Genomic DNA, 25,768 nt, shown 5'->3' with positions numbered 1-25,768 from the left:
GTAGTATTTGTATCATTGTTTTGGTTCGCCCATGTAAGGGCTTCACCATCCAAAAAACGTTTCGCAAATTTAACTTTAGCAGACTCCGGCATGTTAGGTTGGAAACTGTCTTTGCACTAATGCACAAAGTCAACCAGATGCAATTTCACATCACCTGGGTAACATTTTAAACTAAAATTGTTACAATTATGCACAAACATCTGGTTCGAATCAAAATTGGGCATTATATTATTTTGCAATTTTGAAACTTCATAGCTGAATGTTTGCAGTTCTACTGTTACACTTTCTACTTTCTCGTCAATACGAGATATCTAATCAGAAACAACTTCAGAATTTAATTTCAATCTTTCCCCTACCAATTCTTTTTCTGAAACAATGAGTTCCTGCAACATTTTTAACTCATCTGTTCAGTTCACTAATTCATTTAAAACAACTACCTCCGTGTTTTTCACATGTTCATTAACTAATTCAATGCTTTTGTTTGTTTCTTTAAATTCGGAGATTGTGAAAGCCTCCAAACAGTCAACTTTGGTTTCTACCCTTTCTATGTCACATGCAACAATTTGTACTTTGTTATTTGTTGCGTTGATTTCTTCTCTCAATGATTTTAAATTTTGGTCCAGATTTTCTGTGACCTCTTTAATGTTGGTACCTAACTGGTTATTTTGAGTTACCAGTTGTTCTAGTTTGTTATTCAACAATTGAGATATCTGATCAATTAAATTCAGTTGCTGATTTGCTCCCGAAAAACCATGAAAAGGCGAACTACTGCTCGCGGAATTTGCTTCACTGTTTAAGTGTACATTTGGAGTAGAAGCATGAAATTGATGACCTGACAGCGTGGTCATGCCTATTTGATTTAACTGAGTTTCGCTCATTTTAATCAAAGTGGCTAGACACTAGACAAAACACTTTCCTGCCTATCAAGTAAAATTGTCACATGCATACAATGAAACAAAAACAGAAAATTGTAGCACACAATTAAAAGAGGTACTTATCTGATTCATTCCCGATGTCATTCCAGAATATCACTTTTGCTCCTGGTGACGTCCGTGGCGCAGTCTGCAACATACAAGATTATGGTTCCTGCCTCTTGTACATGGAATTCTTGTGAGTTGTCCTCTTCACAGTCTTCCACTTGCTCCCAGCACCTCCACCACGTTGAGATGTTTGTATTTTCCCACCTCTGCATTGCAAATGTTTTGACTTTTGAGTGAAATGCCCAGTCAATGTGTTGTTGTTTTCACGGCAATTCTACCAACAGTGAGAGTTGTTTAGTTCTCGGGGTGTTGTAAATTTCCTGGATTCGTCTCGTCGCTGTGCAGCCTATGAAAAGGATTGTGGAAGACTCCCAAATAAATTCCAAAGTACAGTGCAGTTTTAACACCAATATATTTCCAGGACTCTGGTGTCCGAGCCTGGTGAACTGTACCGGTTACATCACATGTACCCAAAGTTGACATCAAACGACACAGAGTTCACAACAGTCAACAAACCAGTAAGCCTACAATACATTTGCTCGCAACCCTAGCCAAAAAACGAGTGCCCCAAGGCACCTGTGTGACCCCTATTTATACTTTTGTTAACAATTACAGACAATGAAAATTACAATTTTATGTAAAATCACAATTAAAAGTTAAACTGAATATGAGATACACATAGCTAAAAATTTACAATCTCAGTGCTGAAAAAGGTGAACCTATTTTCAACTTAGTTACGAGTTAGTATAACATTTTCTGACTAATTATGTTACAGGTAACAATTACATTTCTAAATTTGTTTATAACAAATCAACTAGTGCCTCAATTTTAGTGCTAACATATATCAGAGATTCAATTAACATGCTTTGTTTATATGTTCTATTTAATTTGCTGTAGTAATTTTATAATGACAGGTTTACTGGTACATCCTGACCGTGTGCTACATTTCTTTCAATTAGTTACAGTATTAATTTCACATTTATATTTTGTTTTTCACATAAGAACAATGTTAATCAGCAAAGCATCATTTTCGAATTATATGTATTCTGATATAGTGGTTATTTTTGTATGTAATTTGGAAACAGGTCACTTTACAATCAGGCTATTAGCACTGGTGTTTATCTTTAATGCTCTTTGAGGGGTTCTGATAGGGCAATGAGATACAGTAATATTTCAAGAGTTGACGGAGCTGCACGAAGAGCACCTCAAGGACATTTTTGAGTCAATTAACAAATTTGGCATAGTGATCAATGAGGCGAAATGCACACTCCCGCAACAGCAAGTGACATTCCAGGGGCAGGTGCCATCGACAAAAGCAATACACTCCCTTAGAGTCAAGATAGATTTAATTGAAGAAATACCTTGACCACCTAATCAATACAGCTCAGAAAATTTTTAGGGGCGATATATTTCTATTGGTAATGCCTGCCAGGATCTGCTGAGGTGCAAGCACTGTTGACAGCAGCACTGGTGGGAAAGAGCGCGAGAGGCTGATGGCTGCTACAGTCACCCACAGAAATGTGAAAAGCATTCGACCAAGTGAAGATAGATTTACAGATGGCAGTTCTGTTAGCACGCCTAGTATCACACTAACATGTTACATATCCCTTACTATCAAAATGTTCATACAAATTAAATATCCTACATTGAACTAACTATTCTAGTGTTGTCAATGTTTATATAGTTTCATAATGGCAGAAACATTATATTAGCAAATAAATGCTACTTATCTTGGTGTGGCTGTCTCATTCTCTAGGGTGTTAGTTATGTTTATGCCTTCCAATTAATAGGTTCAAGGTACATTTTTTTGGAAGTTTGTGGTAAGCTCTTATGGGACCAAACTGCTGAGGTCATCGATCCCTAAGCTTACACATTACTTAATCCAGTTTAGACTAACTTATGCTAAGGAAAAAACACACACACACACACACACACACACACACACACACACACACACACACACACACACACACACGCCCATGCATGAGGGAGGACTCGAACCTCCAATGGATGCAGCTGCGCAGACCATGACAAGATGCCTCAGACTGCACAGCTACCCCATGCGACTTCAAGGCTTCTTATTTCAGTAAAAGCATCTGGAATATTCTTACTTTTTAACATCATCAGCATTAATTCATGTATTCTTGACACTTTCTACAGCACACTTGTTAAGAAAATGCATTGTGCAACATTTTAATATGAAAGAAAGAAGTTGATAGTTACTTTGGTGTCTACAATTTCTATAAGTATTGCTTACATGACTTCCATATTGTTCTAGAACAGAATGTAGTTTAACTAAATTTTATTATGACTGTGTTAATTGCAATTTCAGGTATAATTTACATAATGTTTTTTTTTGGAAATAACTATTTATACAAAGATTTCTGCCCTAATAATTAATAATGAAGGTTTGTCATATAATGGAGCAAAAATGTTTTTGCGTGGTGAAGTTTGGGATGCGTATCATTGCTTAACAGAAGAAAAACAATATGTCACATCATAATATGGCTATCCTCCATCAAATAAATAATATGTATCTTGTGTAATCCGTGGTGCTGCTTCTTAATGCTGCCATAGATTCATCTTAATGTTACTACATTGCCATAAAGGAATTTTTCAATGGTTGAAATAAGTTCCAGTATTTCTTGTCCACAAAGATTTTTATTTCACACACTAGAAGTGTAAAACTGACTTAACACTGTCTCATGACTGACATAAGACTGACTTCAGATTGACTAATGGCGGTGTGCAAATCACCTCTATTTATATGACTTCTGACATTGTTACATATTAAATTTTTAGATTTATACAATTAAAATTTTTAGATACATCTTCACAAATTGCATAGACATTTACATGAATTAAGAGTGAATAATTCCATACAAAGTCAGGAAAGACTCTATTTCTATTAATATTATAAATTATTTTTTTATTACTGCAACAATGTATTTCATTAGTTTGTATACATCATTTTACTTACTTAGAGAATGATCACCGTATCATTTACAGGTAAACAGAGTGATTAGTTTTATGTAATGAAAGACCTAGATTCAGTTAGTTAAATTTTGTAAGAGCTAAACTTTATATTCCTACATAATTGTAATCACAGTTCCATTAACTAATTTCAATTAAAATATGAGTATGCTTAATTCTGATTGAAAAATCATCATGTCATATTTCTATTAGGGATTTAAACAACTTTTTAGCTTGAAAACATAAAAGTAGCTGTCTCTTGATGACTAGAAATATTGGAACTTTAATTGTTAATTACTCCATAATTACAATAGCAAAATTATTACTACCACATGACTGAAGTTTGTATTATGTAGAAATTTGTTATAGTGCATTAACTTTTAATCCAACATGTTTCCTTTGTTGTGCATACTGGTGAGGCCCAATGTACACAATGTCCAAACAGTAGCTTAAATTAGTGCAAATTATAATCTGCTACAAAAGAAATCTTCAGTGTACTCAAATCCAGATAACCAGAAAAGACAAAATCAAATCAGCAGTTTAAATTGGAGTAAATTACTGATATTACACATATGCCCTCTTTAGGAGAGTGGGGATAAGACTGGGAGAGAATACAGGATCTCAAAAGGGTTGTGATATTACAGGTTGCAAGTTTTGACAATATAAAAACTATCAGCTTCCTGTTTTCATACAATTGCCGATATTAGCAATAGTGAATTAGCGATGACAAATTTTTAAAAATTAAAAATTAAAACAGAAGTTTTGTTTACATGAAAACTAAAGCTTAACAACTTTAGTTTTACTATAAAATGTTTTTTGATTCATTAAGGCTAATAGCTGTGATTACTAATCTTCACGGTTCAAGCTCTATGTTGCTAAATGGATCGATATGAAAAATAAAATTACATTGTCAGAAAAATAGTGTGTTCTTGATCAAATAAATGAAAATTGTCTTTAGATGTGGAATATATAATTGAAGCATAAAAACTAGTCATGCTGAAATTTACGTGGAATCGAACATTTAAACTGAAGAAGGGTAGTTCAGTGATATGCGAATGAGGTTGGGCAACATTTGTTTTATGTAAACTCGAAGCAGAATATATGAAGTGGAGCACATACCATAGAGAGCTCCTGGTAATTTATGAAGCTGTCATTATTTTTGTCCTTAGATAGGGGGCACGGCTTTCACAATTTATGCCGACCACACACCAGTGACGGATACATATGGGCTGCGTGCGGGGCGCACACCCCCCTTTGCGGGGCCACCCGCATTGCCACCCATGCCGTCCCCACCAGTCAGCCTGCACGCTATTTGTTCCTTTCTTTCATCAGTCAACTCAACTGAACTGAGTTATCAAGTAGCTGTACTTTCCTATGTAGCATGCGCATCCACGTCTTCGTAGTTTATATGTTTCTGTCTGACACATAGATACCTAATACATGAAGAACTTAACTAATCTCCATCTGAACAGGTCTCTGAAGAACCTAACAGTACTGATGGACCGCCTGTCATCCTCAGCGTACAGGCGTCACTGGATGTGGATATGGAGGGGCATGTGGGCAGCACACCGGTCCCCTGGCCACTGGTTCTCAGTCAAGTAGCTCCTCAATTGGCCTCGCAAGAGTTGAGTGCCAAATAGGAAGCTAGTTTACATTCAGGAGCAGAAATATTAAGACTGCAGAATGAATAAGTAAAAAGTCCTATTGAAGAAGAATCACTCTTTGTGATTAAAAAGAGACTAATGGGAAAGATTCTCAGTACAAGCAAACTATCGTAAACGCCCTTAATGATCGTGACTGTTATGCAAGTGTTGTCAGTTTGTCCCAGATCTTATTATCCTACTTCGTACATGCTGTACAAAATATTTACTTGTCTATCTGCATCTATTGCCAGGGTAGAAAGAAGTTTTTCAACAATGCGGCTTACAAAGACACGGCTGAGGTCAATAATGAAGGAGGAATGACTTAATGGCTTAGCTCACCCTGATGTTGATTGTCCTATTGATGACGTAATTATCCTATTTGACAGGAAGAATAGGCACATCGAATTCATCATTTAAGGAAGAGAACAACAACTGTAACTTTTTTATATCATAAGATGGCATTGTCTTGTATGTGTGTATAATCAGTTTAAACAAAACTCTCCTAAAATTTGCAACTGGTTACTTTTTACTACAGTAAAAGTAAAGGTAGCTGAAGATATCTTTAGTGCCCCCTCCTTGAGGTTTTTCCGTATTTACCACTGCCACAAACCGATAACATTCACATTCAGTAAATTGAAGGACAGCTACTCCCCATGACAAATCTGACTGTTGGAAACCTCGCATCCAATTAATTATTGGTCCAATGTAGGAAACACGTCCCAGACCACTGATTATCAAGAATTGGCAGCAACACAGGCCACTGATCAACAACTACAACAGGTCCTGCAGGACGACACTATCGGACTGAAGCTTCAGCAAGTATGGCCAGCAGTGGAATAGGTCAACCTTTGTTGTGAGTTATTGTGAGCTGAGTCTAGACCTTACATTTCTGATGAATTACGGAAGACTATCTTTGACAGTGTTCATGGAGTAGCCCATTGAAGTGCAAAAGCCAGCATCAAATTTATAATGGACCACTATGTGTGGCCGAGCATTAAGAGGGATTGTGGGAGGTAGGCAAAGGCGTGCTTGGTGTGCCAGAGATGTAATGTCAGTCAGCACATTCACAAACCAGTAGGAGAGTTCACGCAGACTATCCAACGATTCGTTCATGTCCATCTGGACATTGTGGGCCACTGATGCCTTCAGAAGAGTAGGAGCAGTGCCAGTTGCAGATACATCAGTGTAAACAAGGGTACAAGCATTCTTATCTACCTGAGTCATATGGTTCAAATATCCTTTGCATTGTAGTTATAGGTTGCCAGTTTTAATCGACATTATTTTTGGAACTAGCCAAACTGTGTGGATTCGGACATCACTGCACAACTGCCTACCACCCAGCAAGTAACTGTGTAGCTGAGTAGCGGCATAGGACTTTGAAGGCTTTCCTGATGTGCAACAACATGGCATTGCTGCTGGTGTTGTGGGGCCTCAGGACTGCTTGTAAAACAGAGTTATAAGCTTCCACAGCAGAGTTAATTGGGAAGTACTAGACTGGAGTTTTTTGCTGCACCACCGGAAGAAACAATGATCAATATGCCACCTGTCCTGCAGTTGGTGCATAAACGTATGTCTAACCTCTGCCCAACAAAGGGTAAGTGGCATATCATATGCTAAATGTTTGCACATAAATATCTAGGTTCTTGCTCTCATGTATGATTATGGACGGATGCAATATGACTGCCACTGCAACTATCATATTCTGCTCGCTATACGGTAATAACAAGAGGTGAATGTACAATATAGACAGTAATCAATGGAAAACAGCAAACCATCTCACTAGACAAAGTGAAACCAGCACACATGGTGTTGCCAGATGATGACACAGTTCATCAGCAACAGAAAGAGATGGCATCAACACAGCCACTTGGACAAGAAGTGGTGACAACACAGGATGACAGCCCACCATTTCTAACACACGAGGTGTGCTAGAGGGAGAAGACACCGACTCCAGTGAGATATTCTAACACGGACTGACAAATAACCTACAAATTACCATACAGCCTCAGAGTATAACAATACTGCAGGGAGTATCCGTGGGAGATGCCATCATGTGAGTAAGGTGCACTTAGTCCACATTGACATTTTATTCCTTGTAACTTCTAAAGTTACAGCTCATTTAGTATTTGAGAGTTGGATTATTCTTTTGTTTCATTGAATTTGATGTTTTATCTTTAGTCTTGTAATTCTGATTAGAAAAATATTTCATTATATTGTCCTGAAGCTTATTATTTCATCTGTAGTGGAATAAGACTAAACAGGACTGCTATTGTGTGTTTATTCCATACTTCTGCACTATTTGTTGCACAATGTAGCTACATATTAAATAATGTATAGCTACTATACACCGTATCCAGTATTTGAGAACAAGAGAACTTAGTGACTTGATACAAACTTTACATATAATTTCAAAACTTAATGAAACTTTTTCTTGCTAACAAGCCCTACAAAAAGATGAAAGGAAAAAAGTTTATAGGATACTAAATTTTTGATGTTCATTCAGTAGAACTGTCGCATCACGCATGATGTCATGACTTTTATATGTATTGCTTCATTGTTATTAACTCTATTTGCAACACATTTAGCAGATGATATCCACATATGCTACTGAATGTACCTAAAAAATTGTATCATTGTATGGCATATAGTTCAAGAGGTATGAGGGAAAAAGGACATGAAGAGGGGTGGAGGAGGAGATGGACAGAGAAAGGGGAAGAGAAGGATATGGGCAGGCAGAGTGGAGAAGAGGAGATGGACATAAAAGGGAAAGAATGGAGAAGGGTAGAGAGGGGATGAGAAGGAGATGAACAGGGAGTGGGTGTGGAAGAGGTGGACAGAGAGAAGGGGCAGAAGGAGGTGGACAGAGAGGGGGCAGAGGAAATGGACAGAGAAAGGGTAAAGGAGGAGATAGATTAATACAACTGAAATAAGTACATACCAGGGCAATGCCAGATACTCAGCTAGTTGTTGAATATTTCTGCCCCAGTCACAAGGAACATTTATATTACGTAAACCACTTTCTTCAAAATATTTGAAGGAAACAAGCGAATATTTTGAAAGTTTCTAGTATTTTTGTAGAGCGGTTTTATACCCTGCAACTGCTGTCTCTTCATCAGTTAGTAATTGGAAAAAGTTGTTTGTTTTTTTACTGGTACTGTTGTAGTTTCTGAAACATCCTGGCACTTATGACATTACCACCTTCAATTATGACAAATTAAATTTATATTCTGAATATGACCATCAAGAAGTATGCAATGTTATGCAAAATTATTTATTTGAACTCTATCTATGTTGATAAGATTATAAGAAAACTGTGGCCAGATTATATATTTGGATTAATCTCAATTACTTTCACGGTAGTCAGGAGTGATAATAATACTATTACCTTCCATCAAACTACGAAATAGCTATGGCGCACACCTAGCCTGGAAATTATTGTTTGGTATTTACTTGACTATGAAAAGAAATTAAATTTACTTTCGTAATAATATCAGTCAAAAATTTAATGGACTACAAGAAAAATAAATGACTAGAGGTTCTAATGGCTGTAATATGCGAGTAGTAATTATACACAAAATGGCTTTTAAAATAATCACGAACCAAACAAAAAGCTTCCGTATTTAGTTATCTCACTTGCACTGAATGAAATTCATATTTTATTTTTATCCAAAATGAAAGAGTTTCTTCTAATGACACAAAATATTTTAATGCTCTTAATGGATATTCAGTCTAAATGTGGAAATACTACTCACATTTAGTAATACAGCTTAGTGATAAAGACCTAATCCCATCCAAGATCCAATAACATAAGAATTTGAGCAAGTGAGCTTTTCACACTTTTAAATGTTGTTTTACAACATTCTAACAGTGTTATCCTTGCATGACTGTTATCTTAGTACTAGTTACACGATTCATGCTTTGCTGTATGTCATAGATGGTGGAACCAATAAAACTAAATACTGTACAAAAACGCTGGCAGGTCGATAGACACACAAACAAACACAAACATACACACAAAATTCAAGCTTTCGCAACAAATTGTTGCCTCATCAGGAAAGAGGGAAGGAGAGGGGAAGACGAAAGGAAGTGGGTTTTAAAGGAGAGGGTAAGGAGTCATTCCAATCCCGGGAGCAGAAAGACTTACCTTAGGGGGAAAAAAGGACAGGTATACACTCGCACACACGCACATATCCATCCACACATACAGACACAAGCAGACATATTTAAAGACGTGGAATGTTTCCTTCCATTATATTGAAACTAAATACTGTTTCACTCAAACATACTAGACACTGTCATTTAGTAATTAACTCTATTGATATGGGGGAAAATTCGTTAAGCCTGGTTGTGTCCCCAGGGACTTGACATTTAGGAACTGTTTGCAAAGAAGAATTACTATACAGTACCATCTTGTAACCAGATATGCTTATGTCCAAAAACCACAAACATTTCAAATAAAAATATTCCGATAGTACTTGTTAACTGCTAACACACTGCAACCAAGTTTTATTCAAGTTCAGACTCTGTCAACAATTAGAGAAAAAGTAGTGGACTTCAGAACATGTAAACAAGAGAAAAAATGTCAGTCATCACTGAAGATGCTTCGAAATAAAAGCAAAATGCATCTGGTGAAAAAACTCTCAAGTTGCAGTAAGCTGAAGATGGAAAAAACAATAACAATGGATTGCCATTGGTTTGCCTTTACAGAATTCAGATATCCAGCTGTCATTTGATAAAGTTGATAGAACAGGAGGTGCACTATGGAGTTGGTGCATTCTATTGGTCCAGAAGACGTAAACACTACTTGTATACTTGTGATTCATTTAATTTTTTAGAACATTTCATTAACAAACACACTGTTGTCTAATTTACAAATGGAGTAATAATAATGACAGTATTAGACAAGATAGTAACAACAACAAAAAACATCAAAATAATTACAATATTAATAGCTCTTACATTTTCAAAGGCAATGCGCTCTGTGACATCATCCCATACATCTTCACAATTATGAACAAGGTCTGTGATCGCTTACTTTGTCAGTAAGTATGAAACACAATTAGATGATATGTTTTTGTTTCATTTCAGAGGTGAAGGATGTCTGTGACATAGAGGGATTGCTATGTCACCACATGACAGAAAAGTTACATAGGCTGAAGCCAAAATCCAGCAATGATACAAATGCTATCTATTGTCAATGCCCCAGTGGATGTGAAGAGATTCAAATAGATGAGACATACAATAGTGAAGTACTCAGGTAAATTTTTGTAATAATATTGTTAAGTCTCAGTTTCATTCTTCACATTTTTGCTTCAACATAAATAATTTTGTACTTTATATATCCAAAAACAAAGATGATGTATTTTTCCCACTTGGAATATTTCCCTCTATTATATTAATTTTGTACTTTGTTTTATAATGAACACCAATTCACTGAAATCAACTGAAAACGTACATTAATTTCATGTGATATTGGGGCTACACCTGGATGATATTGGCATCTTGTCACAAAATTTTGTACAAGAATCATTCAGCCATCTTTACCCGAAGATGGCTGAATAGTTGCCAGCCAAATATGGCAAGATGTCAATGTCCTATGGCTGCAACACGAAACCTCACAGAATACTCATTACACAGCCAAAACTTAAGGAATTGTACCTCATTAGGGGAACTCTGCCTATTATTGCACCTCAGCCTAATGTTGTAACCTTCTAAATAGCCCAAAGTAGGTTCTGCCACCTGGCTGGATTAGGTTAATCGGGTACGTAACATCAACTCTGCAGTACTGTGTCATCTTTAGTTGGATGTACTGCAGCATTCAGTTTGTGTAATGTTTCAAAAGTTTTGTGCACAGCAAAAGTTTTTGACATTCCAAAAGTACAGTAATCAATCTTTTAAGAGGCAAGCTATTTTTAGAAGTGCAGCATAAAACAGAACCACAAATAATGTAGCTTGACAAGACATCGGGATATTGTCATTTGTATTGTTAGTTATGACAATAGAGTCAGCCATAATGGAATGTTGGTTTGCACCTAATACTGCAGCTCTATGATCATTCTAATGTCACATTGTGTGATAATAGGCTCACTTTTTTATGCATACCATTTCTGACATATCATTGTTCTATCTGTACTTGCAACAAGTTATCACATATTGTTACAGATGCCACCTAAAAAGAGAAATCAGTGGACTGAGGGAAGTATGAAAAGAGCTATCATTGCTGTTAGGAATAGAGAGATGGGCCTGGGACATGCATCAAAGCAATTTGACGTTCCAAAATCAACTTTTAAAAACAAAGTTAAGTCTAGATTCAAATAAGTTAGTGTCAGTTAAACTTGGGAGAAAACCTGTGCTTAACACTGAGCTAGAGCAATCCCTAGACAAATAGTGCTTGGACATGGAGGCCAGATTTTACGGTTTAACTGCAAAATCTATGAAGAAGATGTCTTTTGACTCGGCAGAAAAAAAATCTGTGTGAATTCCTTCTAATAAAGAGACAACTATTGCTGGCTGGAAGTGGCTCCACTCACATATGCGGAGACACCAAGAGCTTAGTTTAAGAAAACCTCAACAAATATCAGTGAAACATATTAGAGGATTTAGCAGGGAAAATGTTCAGCAGTTTTTTGACATTTACAAACCTCTTCTACAGAAGATAAACTTTGACCCTAAGAGACTTTACAGTTGTGATGAGACAGTTATATAGCATACGACAGTGGAAGTTTTACACTGAAAGCTAAAAGCTAAATTGGCTCTGTATCGTCAGCAGAGAGAGGATTGTTAGTAATGGCTGTTAATTTCATGAGTGCAACAAGTCACTTTATACCTCCTTTATCTGTATTTTCATGAAAAAATCAAAATCCAGAACTGTTAGATGGGGCACCAAATGCAAGCATGGCTGTCTAACACAAATCAGCATGGATAGAATCTGAAAGTTTCCTTAAATGATTTGAAGACCAGTTTTCAGAAAGTGTGAAACCTATCAAGGAAGACCCCATGATGCTGGTCTCAGATGGCCACCATTCACACACAAGAAACTTACCTTTACTCAGGTCAGCTAGGAAAAGTGGTGTACACATAGTGAGCTTATCAGCTTACTGTTCTCATGAGATGCAACCTCTTCACAGAGTATTCATATTTCCTCCAAAAACTTACTATGCACAGGAAATAGAAAGCAGGTTGAAAAATCATACAGGTGGAGTGGTGAGTCATTTCCAGATTGCAGAGCTGTTTGATTAAGCCCACAGAAAGTCAGCCACAGTAGCTACAGCAGAACATGGTTTTAGAATAACTGGGTTGTATCCACTGCACAGAAACATTTTCCAAGACCATGAATTTTCAGTGGCTGACTCTACCATGTCCACTGCTCAGTGAGACAACCCACAAGACTCTGTCCATCATTCAGCAGAAAATCACAGGTATTCAGCTGAAATGAATCACATCAGACAGGAACTACTTGAGCCCCAGCCTGGACCTAGTGGCTCCCAACCACCTGAAACAAGAGTGGTATACTTATTGTTCAAGGACAAGCCAGGTGTGAAACTTCCTCACTCTCTGCAAATGACAACAGCATTTTTCCAACAGATATAAGTCCCTCACCACAACTGAAAGACCAAACAGTTCATTTGAAGAGAAGAGGATAACCAAGCTGCCCAGCAACTGTTCTGGCAAGTACACCAAATAAAATGAAACTCAGCGAAGAGATTTCAAAAATCAAATAAAAATGTTGCAAAAACTGTTTTTGCTGATAGATAAAAAAAATCAACTCACTATATAACATAAAAAGGAAAAATCATGCATAGGAAAAAAACTATTGTAATCAAGAAAAGGAATGTCCCACATAAGCCATTATTGGAGATATCCTCAGAATCAGATGTAGATCCCGATAAACGATTTACAGTGCCCACAGATGACAAAGACAGTGAAAATGATTGTGAGTGTCCTTTCTGTAACCAGCTTTATATGACTGACAGGCTCAAAGACAAATGGATAACTTGTACTAAATGTTGCATGTGGTGTAATGAACAGTGTACTGGCTATAAAACCTTTATTTGTGATTTCTGTTTGGAAGCATAAATTCCAGCTTTGTGTAATGTATGTAGTGTATGATATTTTTCTATGTGAAATTGTGTGACAGAACTGTATCTGCACATGTAATTAAATATAATAATATTCTAAAATGTTCAGTTAATTTATTTTCATTCCTTAATTCTATTTTAAAATTGTTAGAGCTAGTAACTCTAATATTGCATGGGGCAATATTAGGAAGACGCCTGGTGCTATATTAGGAATACCTTTTTCCAAACTCCTATATGTATTTGGTGTGGTTTTTTATTTTTGAATTATTTATTAGATGAAATATTCACTTAATTATTTCAGATGAGGGACAGCAATAATCATGTTGCTAAAAAATTAACAAAGCAACTCAATAAAAGTAATACAACAAAATTACACCCAAAAAAATGGTGCGATATTAGCCATAGTTCCCCTAACTGTGTCTTTTAGCAATGAATTCTCTAGTAGGATATTCATTATAGATTTAAAATGCTTTTATCAGTAAAATACTTAATTATCTAACATAATAAAGCCTTTTTCTTTATTGCTTCTCATGATCTGATGCATGGGGCCATGTTAACTAACAGAAGGAATGTGACACTTGCCATCTCTCTTTACAACTACTGGAAATCATTTTATGAACAGAGTGTTGAGTTTATTTTTGGATTGTACTTCCCTGCTCTGGGTCAGAATCTAGTTCCAGATTCACCTGAACTTCTGTGGAGAATCATCCAAAAGAGACATTAAAGCTGGCATGTATACCAAATCAACAGTCATCAAACCAGCACACAGATTCAGCCCTTGGCAGTCTCATGTCCCTATTACAATTGCTAGTGCACAATGTGTTACATCACATGAAAGCTTCTGGACACTTATTCCTTGACAGAGCAAAATGCTTGAAGACTACACCACTGAGAGGCTTGTGGGTAAAGTTACAAGGCTGCACATTTTGAGTACTTCAGCAACAATATTTCTTTCTCTCTCTTGTGCAAATATAGAGGCCTACTGACAGCCATTCTTCCAATGTTCCCCTCCTGACAGACAAGTTTGGTGTCTGTCACTGTGTGTTTGTGGTGGCTTGGAGGGGGGGGGGGGGGGTGATGGCAGGAGCAATGGATGGCAGTTGGATGAATGGATGGCTGAAGGGGGAGGAGGGGAAAAGGAAGGGTACGATGACAGAGATACTCAATTTACCTGGTGTTTGTGGAGGTTGAAGGAGTGGGTATTGCCAAGCATGTCAAAAGCATCCAATGCATGATACTTGGCTTCCACAGAAAAGTAAGAGAGTGCTAAGGAGTATCTCTGCATGTGCTCTAGTGACCACCATTGGAATGTTGAACATCTTAATGTATGGAGATCTTGACTTTATCATACAGATCATGAGGATGACATAAACCTCTGATGCAAAACAAAAATATGTCTGTAGATGGCCTTGTAAGCCAAAAACTGGTTAACATAATAAAAGCTCAGTACAGCCGATAGATAACACAAAACAGAACAGAAAATTTACATTCCTAGCTTTCGGAACTTTGTTCCTTCATCAGGGAGGAGAGAGGGGAAAAAAGGGAAGAAGGGAAAGTGGATTTAGTTACTCACAACCCAGGTAACTAAATCCACTTTCCCTTCTTCCCTTTTTTCCCCTCTCTCCTCCCTGATGAAGGAACAAAGTTCCGAAAGCTAGGAATGTAAATTTTCTGTTTTTTTTTGTTTTATCTATTGGCTGTACTGAGCTGAGGTAAGTACTGGCCAGCCCCTCTATCTCTTTGTTAGTATTTGTTTCACATCTTTATATGAGACTTTCCATTAATCATTAACATAATAAAAGTAATACAGCAGAACAAAATCAAAATAGCATGTTGCACTTATTAAAAAAAGAACTCAAAATGAAGTACGTTCACCAACAGACTGAGTGACAACTGACATAATGCAGTTGTTATTGGTCAACCTCTAGAGCTCTTTCCACACCATTGTATAAAGGTTCCTCAGGTATGCCATTGGGCTGCTCAGCAGGAGCTGACACAGTGTCAAGCAGGGGCAACTGTACAGCAGGGGCAAGCATGCAACCTTCGTGATATTGGAATTTTTATGACTTTGGCTGTAATTCTGTGTTTATTTAAGATCTAATTTCATACCCTGGGGAGTTATTTCATTGCTTGCAGAGGGGATATTGTTTATTTAGGGCTTATCACTATAATTTTTTATCCTTATCTTTATAAGTTACAACTCATGTTAGCTGGATATTTTTACAACAGAACTTTATCTTAATTAGTATAGTTTTTGACCCAGTGTAAATGCCACTGTCAAAACATGGCTGCTTGTATATTTATGACACTCTTATCTTTATCACTATAATTTATGATACGCTGTGTCTGCCACAATCAAAACACAACACAGTTGCCATTATACTTAGGCCACCTTATTTTTATTGCTGTAACTTATTACCCAGTATGTTATTCCACTTATCTTAATGTGTTTAATTTATGGCATGATAAATGGTTACCACACTCATAACATGCTTTTTTTTTTTCATCATCAATCTTAAGTCTGCTTTGATGTGGCCTGCCACAAAATTCCTCTTCTGTGCCAAACGCTTCATCTCAGAGTAGCACTTGCAACCTACATCCTCAATTACTTGCTGGCTGTACTCAAAATCTCTGTCTTCCTCTACAGTTTTTGCCCTCTACAGCTCCGTTTAGTATCATGGAAGTCATTCCCTGATGTCTTAATAGATGTCCTATCATCCTGTCCCTTCTTCTTGTCGGTGTTTGGCACACATTCCTTTCCTCTCTGATTCTGTACAGAACCTCCTCATTCCTTATTTTATCAGTCCACCTAATATATAGCATATGGCTGTAGCACCGCATCTCAAATGCTTCAATTCTCTTCTGTTCTGGTCTTTCCACAGTCCATCTCTCACTATCATACAATGGTCTGCCCCAAACATACACTCTCAGAAATTTATTCCTCAAATTAAGGCCTATGTTTGATACCAGTAGACTTCTCTTGGCCAGAAATGCCCTTTTTGTCAGTGATAGTCTGCTTTTGATGTCCTCCTTTCTCCATCTGTCATTGGTTATCTGCTGCCTAGGTATCAGAATTCCTTAACTTCATCTAATTTGTGACCATCAATCCTTATGTTAAGTTTCTTGCTGTTCTCATTTCTGCTATTTCTCATTACTTTCATATTTCTTTGATTTACTCTCAATCCATATTCTGTACTCATTAGACTGTTCACTTAATTCAGCAGATCATATAATTGTTCTTCGCTTTCACTCAGGATAGCAGTGTCATTAGAGAATCATGTCACTGGTGTCTTTTCACCTTGAATTTTAATCCCACTTTTATTCCCATCACTGCTTCTTCCATGTAGAGAGACAGGACAGCAGGAGTGAAAGGCTACACCTGTGTCTTAACTCTTTTTAATCTGAGCACTTCATTCTTTGTCACCCATTGTTATTATTCCCTCTTGGCCATTATACATATTGAATATTTCCCATCCTGCCTATAGCTTACCCTCATTTCTCTCACAATTTTGAATTAAAACATGCACATCACCACTGTTGATAAATATATTGCAGAAATCGCACACATACAATACAAAGAAAGGTACCACCATCACACTAGATTCTTTTCACAGAGATGTTTTTTTCACACTCTGCTCAAATTGCACCATAGAAGCTCATACAGAGAAGAGAAGCATACACTAGAAACCCTTGGCTTCTTTGTGCTCTGGGAATGGCGCTAAATTCAAATGATGGTCACTGCATTAAGTAACATATGTACAATGGAATACTTGGATGGAACAGGCCCTTGTTGGTTTCTGTTGTTTGCCATTGCTATCACCACATGGTGGAAGACTAGTACACATCTTCAGCATGAGGATGTAGAAGGCAATAAGTATAATGCTCTCCTTCTTGCTACTGAAAATCCTGAAATGTTGAACAATCTGTTTGGCCTTATTGTATTGCTTTTCATGGTATCAACCTTGAGTCCTATCAAAATGAATGGCTGCAAAAGCATGTTCCACAACATCTGATATATCAATGTCTCTCCTTCTATGGTTGCTCTTGTGCTCTTCTGGTCTTTTTTTTTTTTTTTTTTTTTTTTTCACCGCTCATTGCTTAGTACCCATCTACATGTTCCCCAAATACACAGAACCCTATAAATTTCTGCTTTTTTCCAGTGGTTTGCGAGTATCCATGACCAGTTTTAGATGATTATGTATCTTCCAGATGGGTTTGTAGATTACAGCAGTGTTCTATTTTGTCAAAACTTTCCCTACACAATCAGGCAGGAAAACTTTTAAAAACATTGCCAGGTAGAGCAAGAAACATCTGCAAACCAGAGCTGCTTGATGCAGGATTAAAACACATCATCAGTGCAGTGCTCAAGAATAGTTCTTCATCTGCTGAGATAAAAAGAGTCTTAAGACATCCACACAAATCCATAGCGATGAACAAGTGCCAATGAAATTGGAAGTTTTTCTGCCTTACGTTAATGATGTTGACTGTATAGGAAACATTTTGACACAACTAAACATTGCTGTAATCTACAAACCCACTCAGAAGACACAGGATCACCTGAAATTGGCCATGGATCCCCGAAAACTGCTGGAAATGCAGGATTTATAGAGTTCTGTGTATTTGTCAGGATGTGTACATGGGTACTAAGGAAATAGCTGTAAAAAAAACCAATAGATGAGTACAATGCCAGCTGTAAAATTGGAGACTGACAGATCAGCTATGGCAAAACATGAACATGTTTGCAGCCTGGAACCACCACATTCATTTTCATAGGACTGAAGAACTGGCAGCCCGAAGTGGATGCCACAAAGGGCTGTGCAAACAGGCCAGACAGATTGGTAAATACTTCAGGAATTTAAGTAGGAAGGAGGAGGGCAAGAAATTAATTGACATCTTGATCCTGGTACTGAAGATATGTGTAAAAGTCTTCCACCATGGGGTGATACCAACGGTAGAAAACAGCAACCTACAATGGCCTATTGTGCTTCAATATTCTAAGAATGTGGCATCACACCACTATGCAGGAACACATGAAAATGGAATTTTGCTGCAGTTGTCCATGTACCCAAGGTCTAGGGATAGTGTCCCTAGTCACAGGTTGAAAACCCGCCACTGCTTAAATTTTGATTAATAATCAGCCTTGGTGCCAAAGACTTCCAGCATATGAAGTCACCCTCATTTGAGGATGCAGAAGGCAATGGAAGCCACTGAATTAAAGATATGTAACTTGTAGGACATCTTGCCTGTGATTGAAAAAGTGTCATGACGATTTCTCTGTTGGTAAAAGATTCCAGAATTGTCCCCTCAATTCAGATCTCTGGGAGCAAATGGTCTACAGGGGAGATGACCATGAGAAAAAAATTGAATAACCAACAAAAGCCTAATGGAAGCTTGAACATTGGTAGGGAAGCTGGAAAATCTGAAAATGGAAATGCAAAGGCTCAATCTAGAGATAATAGGAGTCAGTGAAGTGAAATTGAAAGAAGGCAAGGATTTCTGGTCAGATGAGTAAAAGGTAATATCAATGGAAATAGAAAGTGGTATAATGGCAGTATGTTGCATTATAAATAGGAAGTTAGGGCAGAAAGTGAGTTACTTCTAACAGTTCAGTGATAAGGTTGTTCTTATCAGAATCGACAGCTAACCAACACCAACAATGATATTCAGGTATACATGCTGACATCGCAACCTGAAGATGAAGAGACAGAGAAAGTATGTGAGGATATTGAAAGGGTAATACAACACACAAAAGCAGACAAAAATCTAACAGTCGTAGAGGGCTGGAATGCAGTTGTAGGGGAAGGAGGAGAAGAAATGGTTACAGTAGAATATTAGTTGAGACAAGGAATGAGAGAGGAGAAAGACTAATTGAGTTGTGTAGTAAATTTCAGCCTATAATACTGAATATTCAATTCAAGAATCACAAGAGGAGGAGGTGTAACTGGAAAAGACTGGGTGATACGGGAAAATTTAAATTATCTTATATCATGGACAGACAGAGTTTCTGAAATCAGATACTGGTTGTAAGGCATACCCAGGAGCAGATATAGACTCAGATTATAATGTAGTAGTAATCAAGAGTAGGCTGAAGCTTAAAAGATTAGTCAGGAAGAATCGGTATGTGAAGAAGCAGGCTACAGATGTGCTAAGGAATGATGAAATATGCATGAAGTTCTCTGAGGCTATAATAAAGCAATAAGGAATAGCTCAGTAGGCAGTACAGTTGAAGAGGAATGAACATCTCTCAAAATGGCAATCACAGAAGTTGGAAAGAGAAACATAGAAGCAACTGCAAAGAAACTAAGGGTAACAGATGGAATACTTAAGCTAATCGATGAAAGAAGGAAGAACAAAAATCTTCAGGGAAAATCAGGAATACAGAAATACAAGTCAATGAGGAATAAATAAATAGGAAGTGCAGGGAAGCTAAGATGAAATGGCTCCAGGAAAAATGGGAAGAAATTGAAAAAGAAATGATTGGAAGATCTGACTCACCATGTAAGAATGTCAAAACAGTCTTTGGTGAAATTAAAAGCAAGTGTGGTAATGTTTAGAGTGCAACAAGAATTCCACTGTTAAATGCAGAGGAGAGAGTGGAAAGGTGGAAAGAATACATTGAAGACCTCTATGAGGGGGAGGACTTCTCTGATGTCATAGAAGAAGAAACAGGAGTCAATTTCAAAGAGACAGGGGTTCCAGTATTGGAATCAGAATTTAAAAGAGCTTTGGAGGTCTTAAGATCAAATGAGGAAGAAGGGATGGATAACATTCCATCAGAATTTCTAAAATAGTTGGGGAAAGTGACAATAGAATGACTATTCATGTTGGTGTGCAGAATGTATGAGTCTGGCAACACACCATTTGACTTTCAGAAAAATATCATCCACACAATTCTGAAGACTGCAAGAACTGACAAGTATGAGGATTATTGCAAAATCAGCTTAATTTCATGCATCCAAGTTGCTGGCAAGAATTATATACAGAAGAATGGAAAATAAAACTGAGGATGTGTTAGATGACTATCAATTTTGCTTTAGGAAAGGTAAAGGGACCAGAGAGGCAACTCTTGACATTTTGGTTAATAATGGATTCTAGACTAAAGAAAAATCAAGACACATTCATAGTATTTGTTGATCTGGGAAAAGCATTTGACAAGGTAGAATGGTGCAAGATGTTTGAAATTCTGAGAAAAATAGGGGTAATCTGTAGGAGAGACATGTAATATACCGGGTGATCAAAAAGTCAGTATAAATTTGAAAACTGAATAAATCACGGAATAATGTAGATAGAGAGGTACAATTTGACACACATGCTTGGAGTGACATGGGGTTTTATCAGAACCAAAAAAATACAAAATTTCAGAAAATGTCCGACAGATGGTACTTCATCTGATCAGAATAGCCACCTTCATTCCTCAACAGTAGCTGTAGTCAAGGAATAATGTTGTGTCCGGAGTTATGGTGAGGCATTGGCATCGGATGCTATCTTTCAGCATCCCTAGACATGTCGGTCAATCACGATACACTTGCCACTGCAGGTAACCCCAAAGCCAATAATCGCACGGACCGAGGTCTGGGGACCTGGGAGGCCAAGCATGACAAAAGTGGCAGCTGAGCTTATGATCATCACCAAACGATGCACACAAGAGATCTTTCACATGTCTAGCAATATGGGGTGGTTCTAATAAAACCCCATGTCATTCCAAGCATGTGTGCCAATTTTTACCTCCCTATCTTCATTATTCCATGGTTCATTAAGTTTTCAAATTTATACTGACTTTTTGATCACCTGGTACATATGTGCAAGAGCCAGGAGGGAATAATAGTGAATGGACAACCAAAACTGAAGTGCTTGGATTAAAATGGGTTTAAGACAGGAATGTAGTCTTTTGCTCCTACTGTTCAATCTGTACATCGAAGAAGCAATGACATCGATAAAAGGAAGATTCAGGGGTGGGATTACAATTCAATGTGAAAGGATATCAATGATATGATTAGCTGATTTCATTCCTAGCTTGAGTGAAAGTGAAGAACTACCTGATTTGCTGAATGCAATGAACAGTCTAATGAGTACATAATATTGACTGAGAGCAAATCAAAGAAAGACGAAAGTAATGAGAAGTAGCAAACGTGAGAAGACAGAAACTTAACACCAGGACTGATGATCACAAAGTAGATGAAGTTAAGCAATTCTATTACCTAAGCAGCATAGTAACCAATGAGAGGTGAAGCAAGGAGGACATCAAAAGCAGACTAGCACTGGCAAAAAGGGCATTCCTGGCCAAGAGAGGTCTATTGGTATCAAACATAGACCTTAAATGAGGAAGACATTTCTAAGAATGTATCTTTGGAGCACAGCATTGTATGCTAGTGAAACATGGACTGTGGAAAAACTGGAACAAAAAAGAATCAAAACATTTGAGATATGGTGCTACAGATGAATGTTGAAAATTAGGTGGATTGATAAAGTAAGGAAGGAGGATCTACTGTACAGAAATGGAGAGGAAAAGAATAAGCGGAAAATTCTGATAAGGAAAAGGATGATAGGACATCTTTTAAGATGGCAGAGAATGACTTCCATGGTACCAAAGGGAGCTGTAGAAAGCAAAAACTGTAGAGAAAGGCATAAATTGGAATGCATCCAGCAAATAATTGAGGATGTATGTTGCATGTACTACTCCAAGATGAAGAGGTTGGTACAGGAGAGACAGGCTGCATCAAAACATAAAAAAAGAGAAAGAAAGAGAAATGAAAAGAAGGAGTGAGCCAGGGTGTGAATCAGACACTCAAAGAAGCTAAAATGGGGATAAACTATTCAGTTTTAATATGAAAGCCATCTGACTATGGCATAATAGCCCAGAATGGTGTAATAATTGTGACATTACTAGAAGTAAAATTACAAGCTTTCATCAAGTTTTGTTAAATGAAACTGATTTTTTGATTTAAAGTGTCATTTTTAAATAAATTTTGTGAAAGTCAATAAAGCAAGGAATTAGGGTTTAATTATATTATAATTAAGAAGTACTTAATGAAGTAAAGATACATTAATGAAGTGAAAATATGTAATGAAGTATGTGAAGAGCAACAAGGAACTGATGAAGATGTGTGGAGCAATAAGGAAACCGGTAATGAGGTAATAATGACAAGTATGAAAAGTATTGTGTAGGACAGCAATGGTTAGGAACTCTGGCTTTGTGTTAATTTGTTTTGCAAATTCAATTTTGCAATTTACAAGGTTTGTTATCGAAAGTATTTCAAGAAAACACAAGAAAAAGAAAATTATAAAGGCTAACTACCATATGCAAAGGTTAATATAATTCTGTTATGGTAAAGTGTCTGTATGATTTGTCACATAGTTTGGTACTTTGCTTATAGTTTGTAACACTTTAAACAAAAATTGAATGAAATATTATTGTTTTAATGCTACATGGAACTATATGGCACAATAGAACTCATTTTTCATGTTGTTACAAAGTGCTATTTTCATCTTTGTTTCCAATGGATTCAGTGAATATGCATTACTAGAAAAGATGATATGATAATTAACTAGTTGCAATACCTATAGTAAATATGAACATTCTGACAGGAGAAACAACAGTAAAGCAAAAATTTACCAAAAGTTAAGTAAGATTTGATACTAATAGTAAATTTGACTTTTTCCTCAATAAGTTTAAGTAATTTGTTTTGAGTGCAATGAATTGAGATTAAAAGACAGCTTCCATCCACCTAACTGAAGTAATTAAGTAATATGTTGCCATAAAACAGAAATAAATGTTAAATTCATAATGAAACATTTTCATTATTTTGCTCTAGATTTAGAGCATTTTGTCAATGTAAGTTATTTTGTATATACTTTCCATGTAATTGTTTGCTGAGCATGAGCATAACCATACACACTGTCAGGGCTGCATGAAAATGAACTCATGGCTTGAACATTTCGAGGCTGTGAATAGAGATGGTTGTGAAGTTGGTTGGATTATAAATGAAGTATACTGCAAGTGTAAAATGTAAATATGGTGTTATTCCTATTATTATCATCATTGCTATTTATTTATAAAATAGTAGAATTTTTTCTTATCCAAGAAATTTATTGTCTATACATATGTAAAACTTTTGTATAAAATTTGTAAATTTTTGTCTGGAAGCCAATGACCAAACCTAGTTCCAGATTAATGCTGTTATTAAAAATGAAGGTTACGTGAAAAATTTGATAATTTATTTACATTGTACTTTAAAATGTTTGCAACTAATTGCTGTGCAGTGGGCTATACAGCCAGCTGTTTGTCAGTATCTGTCCATAAAATCCAGTGTTGGGCGATGAGTAATTGCTCCATCTGTTAGGACTTCAACTCCTGTTAATAACTATGTTTTTCCCCTTTTATTATTTCTCAAATTTTGTTCAGTCTCTAAGTTTTCGATATTAAAAAACATCAGTTAAACTATTTCCCACATAGATTCATTAGTCATGGTAACATTTTATTGTGTTGACCCCAATATCTTGCTTAGTTTTACCAGGAAATCTGTTTACAAAGTGTTAAACCTAATTGAAAAATCCACTGCGTTACATAACGTGAAATACACTATGAGCTAATATGTACTTCTGGGCATACTGAAACCACTAGTAATTAAAATCGGTAGTTCAACTTCCAAATAACATATTTCAAATCCTATGAAACTACTTAATTTGTGAGATAATTAATATTCAGTCTCAGAAGCAGCTACATCTTCCATTGCAGATTTTGCCTCCATTCTTATTAAATTCCAACATCAATCAGTATACTTTTATAGACCTAAATTATATGCTCAAGCTGACATACTTCACTAATTGATAAATTCATTAAATTTGAGTAATTTACCAAAATTTCCAATATGACAGTTGGATTCATAAGTATGGTATTCCTAATATGGATGCATAAAATTGTTCCACAAACATTTCTAAATTTTTAGACCACCACATTTTTCACAAATAAAATTTTTATCAATACTTACATACCATTCTGAGTGGAAAAATTTAATCAACCTGTTTTCCAAATGATTGTGTAGTTTCCAAAATAACATTGTACTCATACGCTGATCTTTAAATAGTTGAATGTCCCTCAAACTCAGCAGTTTGTCCCAAATCCCAGTCAAGTTAACAAACATGTAACACCTATATCAAGTCTGTTCCCCTGTTTGCTAGTGCAATAGGTATCTACAAATTGTTGGCAAAAATATGTATATTGACATCGACAAAAACTCAATGATGACAGTGTCAAAAACCTTTAAGTGATTTCTGTAACTCACATTAATGAATATTTTTACTAAACAGTGTTGTGGTTGGTGGATACATGAACTATCATTGTCATCTGAATGGACTGTTTTTGAGCATGGTGATTTTTATTAAGGGCTGTCCTGAGTGAAACACTGTTATGAATTTTTCTCTGTTAGAGTACTAGATGACAGTACTGCATGTGAACTGTGGTATGTTGTATAAATACGAACTGTGTTCTATGCCACACTTAATTGCTTTGTTTAGTGACTTAGAGCTACCACTGATTCTTCAGCAGTGTTATTAATTTATACTGCAATCACTTAAAAATTTAAATTCTGCCACTGGATTCTTATTCATTTGTGAATTCCAACCTGATTTTATGTGCTATTAATCCTGAAAAGTTGAAAAACCAGTCATCTAAACAATAGGACTTCCCAGATAATAAATGCATGAGAAAGTGCAAAATTGTAGTTTTGTGTACATTTTTGAGTAAGCACCATTCTGTACTCAATTAAATTTTCAGCCTCATGACTTATATTAGGTAACGTCCTATTCAAAGTCATAAGCCTTTGCTTTCCTCCAACCTTTCAACTCACTTTCCTGTTCAGTTATCAGGAGAGCTATAATTTGTCAAGGCATCTGAACCATAGTGTAACTCAGCATTTTTTTCACATTAACAATCACTGCCAGAAGTGAAACTAGCAATAAGTGATAAACAAAAATTCTAAGAGTGACAGGGCATTGAATCTGATACCTTTGGATCAATAGTCTGTCACTAAAACACTAATTTTGTCACACATACTGCTACTAATTTTTGCATAACAAGCAATTCATAAAAATAGTA

At 36.5% G+C, this 25,768-nt stretch overlaps 1 protein-coding gene across 1 annotated transcript in view; it reads left to right on the top strand.

Moving 5' to 3' along the window:
• The first annotated feature begins 7,399 nt into the window (after window positions 1-7,399).
• The window catches only part of LOC126412931 (uncharacterized), a 36,220-nt gene continuing 17,851 nt past the window's right edge, over window positions 7,400-25,768 (top strand). Inside the window, exons 1-3 of the mRNA XM_050082820.1 lie at window positions 7,400-7,519; window positions 10,304-10,361; window positions 10,685-10,853. Coding sequence (XP_049938777.1) covers window positions 7,400-7,519; window positions 10,304-10,361; window positions 10,685-10,853 — 347 coding nt within the window. The remainder of the gene's footprint in view (window positions 7,520-10,303; window positions 10,362-10,684; window positions 10,854-25,768) is intronic.

Source organism: Schistocerca serialis, chromosome 7 (genome assembly GCF_023864345.2).
Source record: "Schistocerca serialis cubense isolate TAMUIC-IGC-003099 chromosome 7, iqSchSeri2.2, whole genome shotgun sequence".
NCBI classification, from domain to species: domain Eukaryota; kingdom Metazoa; phylum Arthropoda; class Insecta; order Orthoptera; family Acrididae; genus Schistocerca; species Schistocerca serialis.
This window is presented reverse-complemented; position numbering and strand designations above follow the sequence as displayed.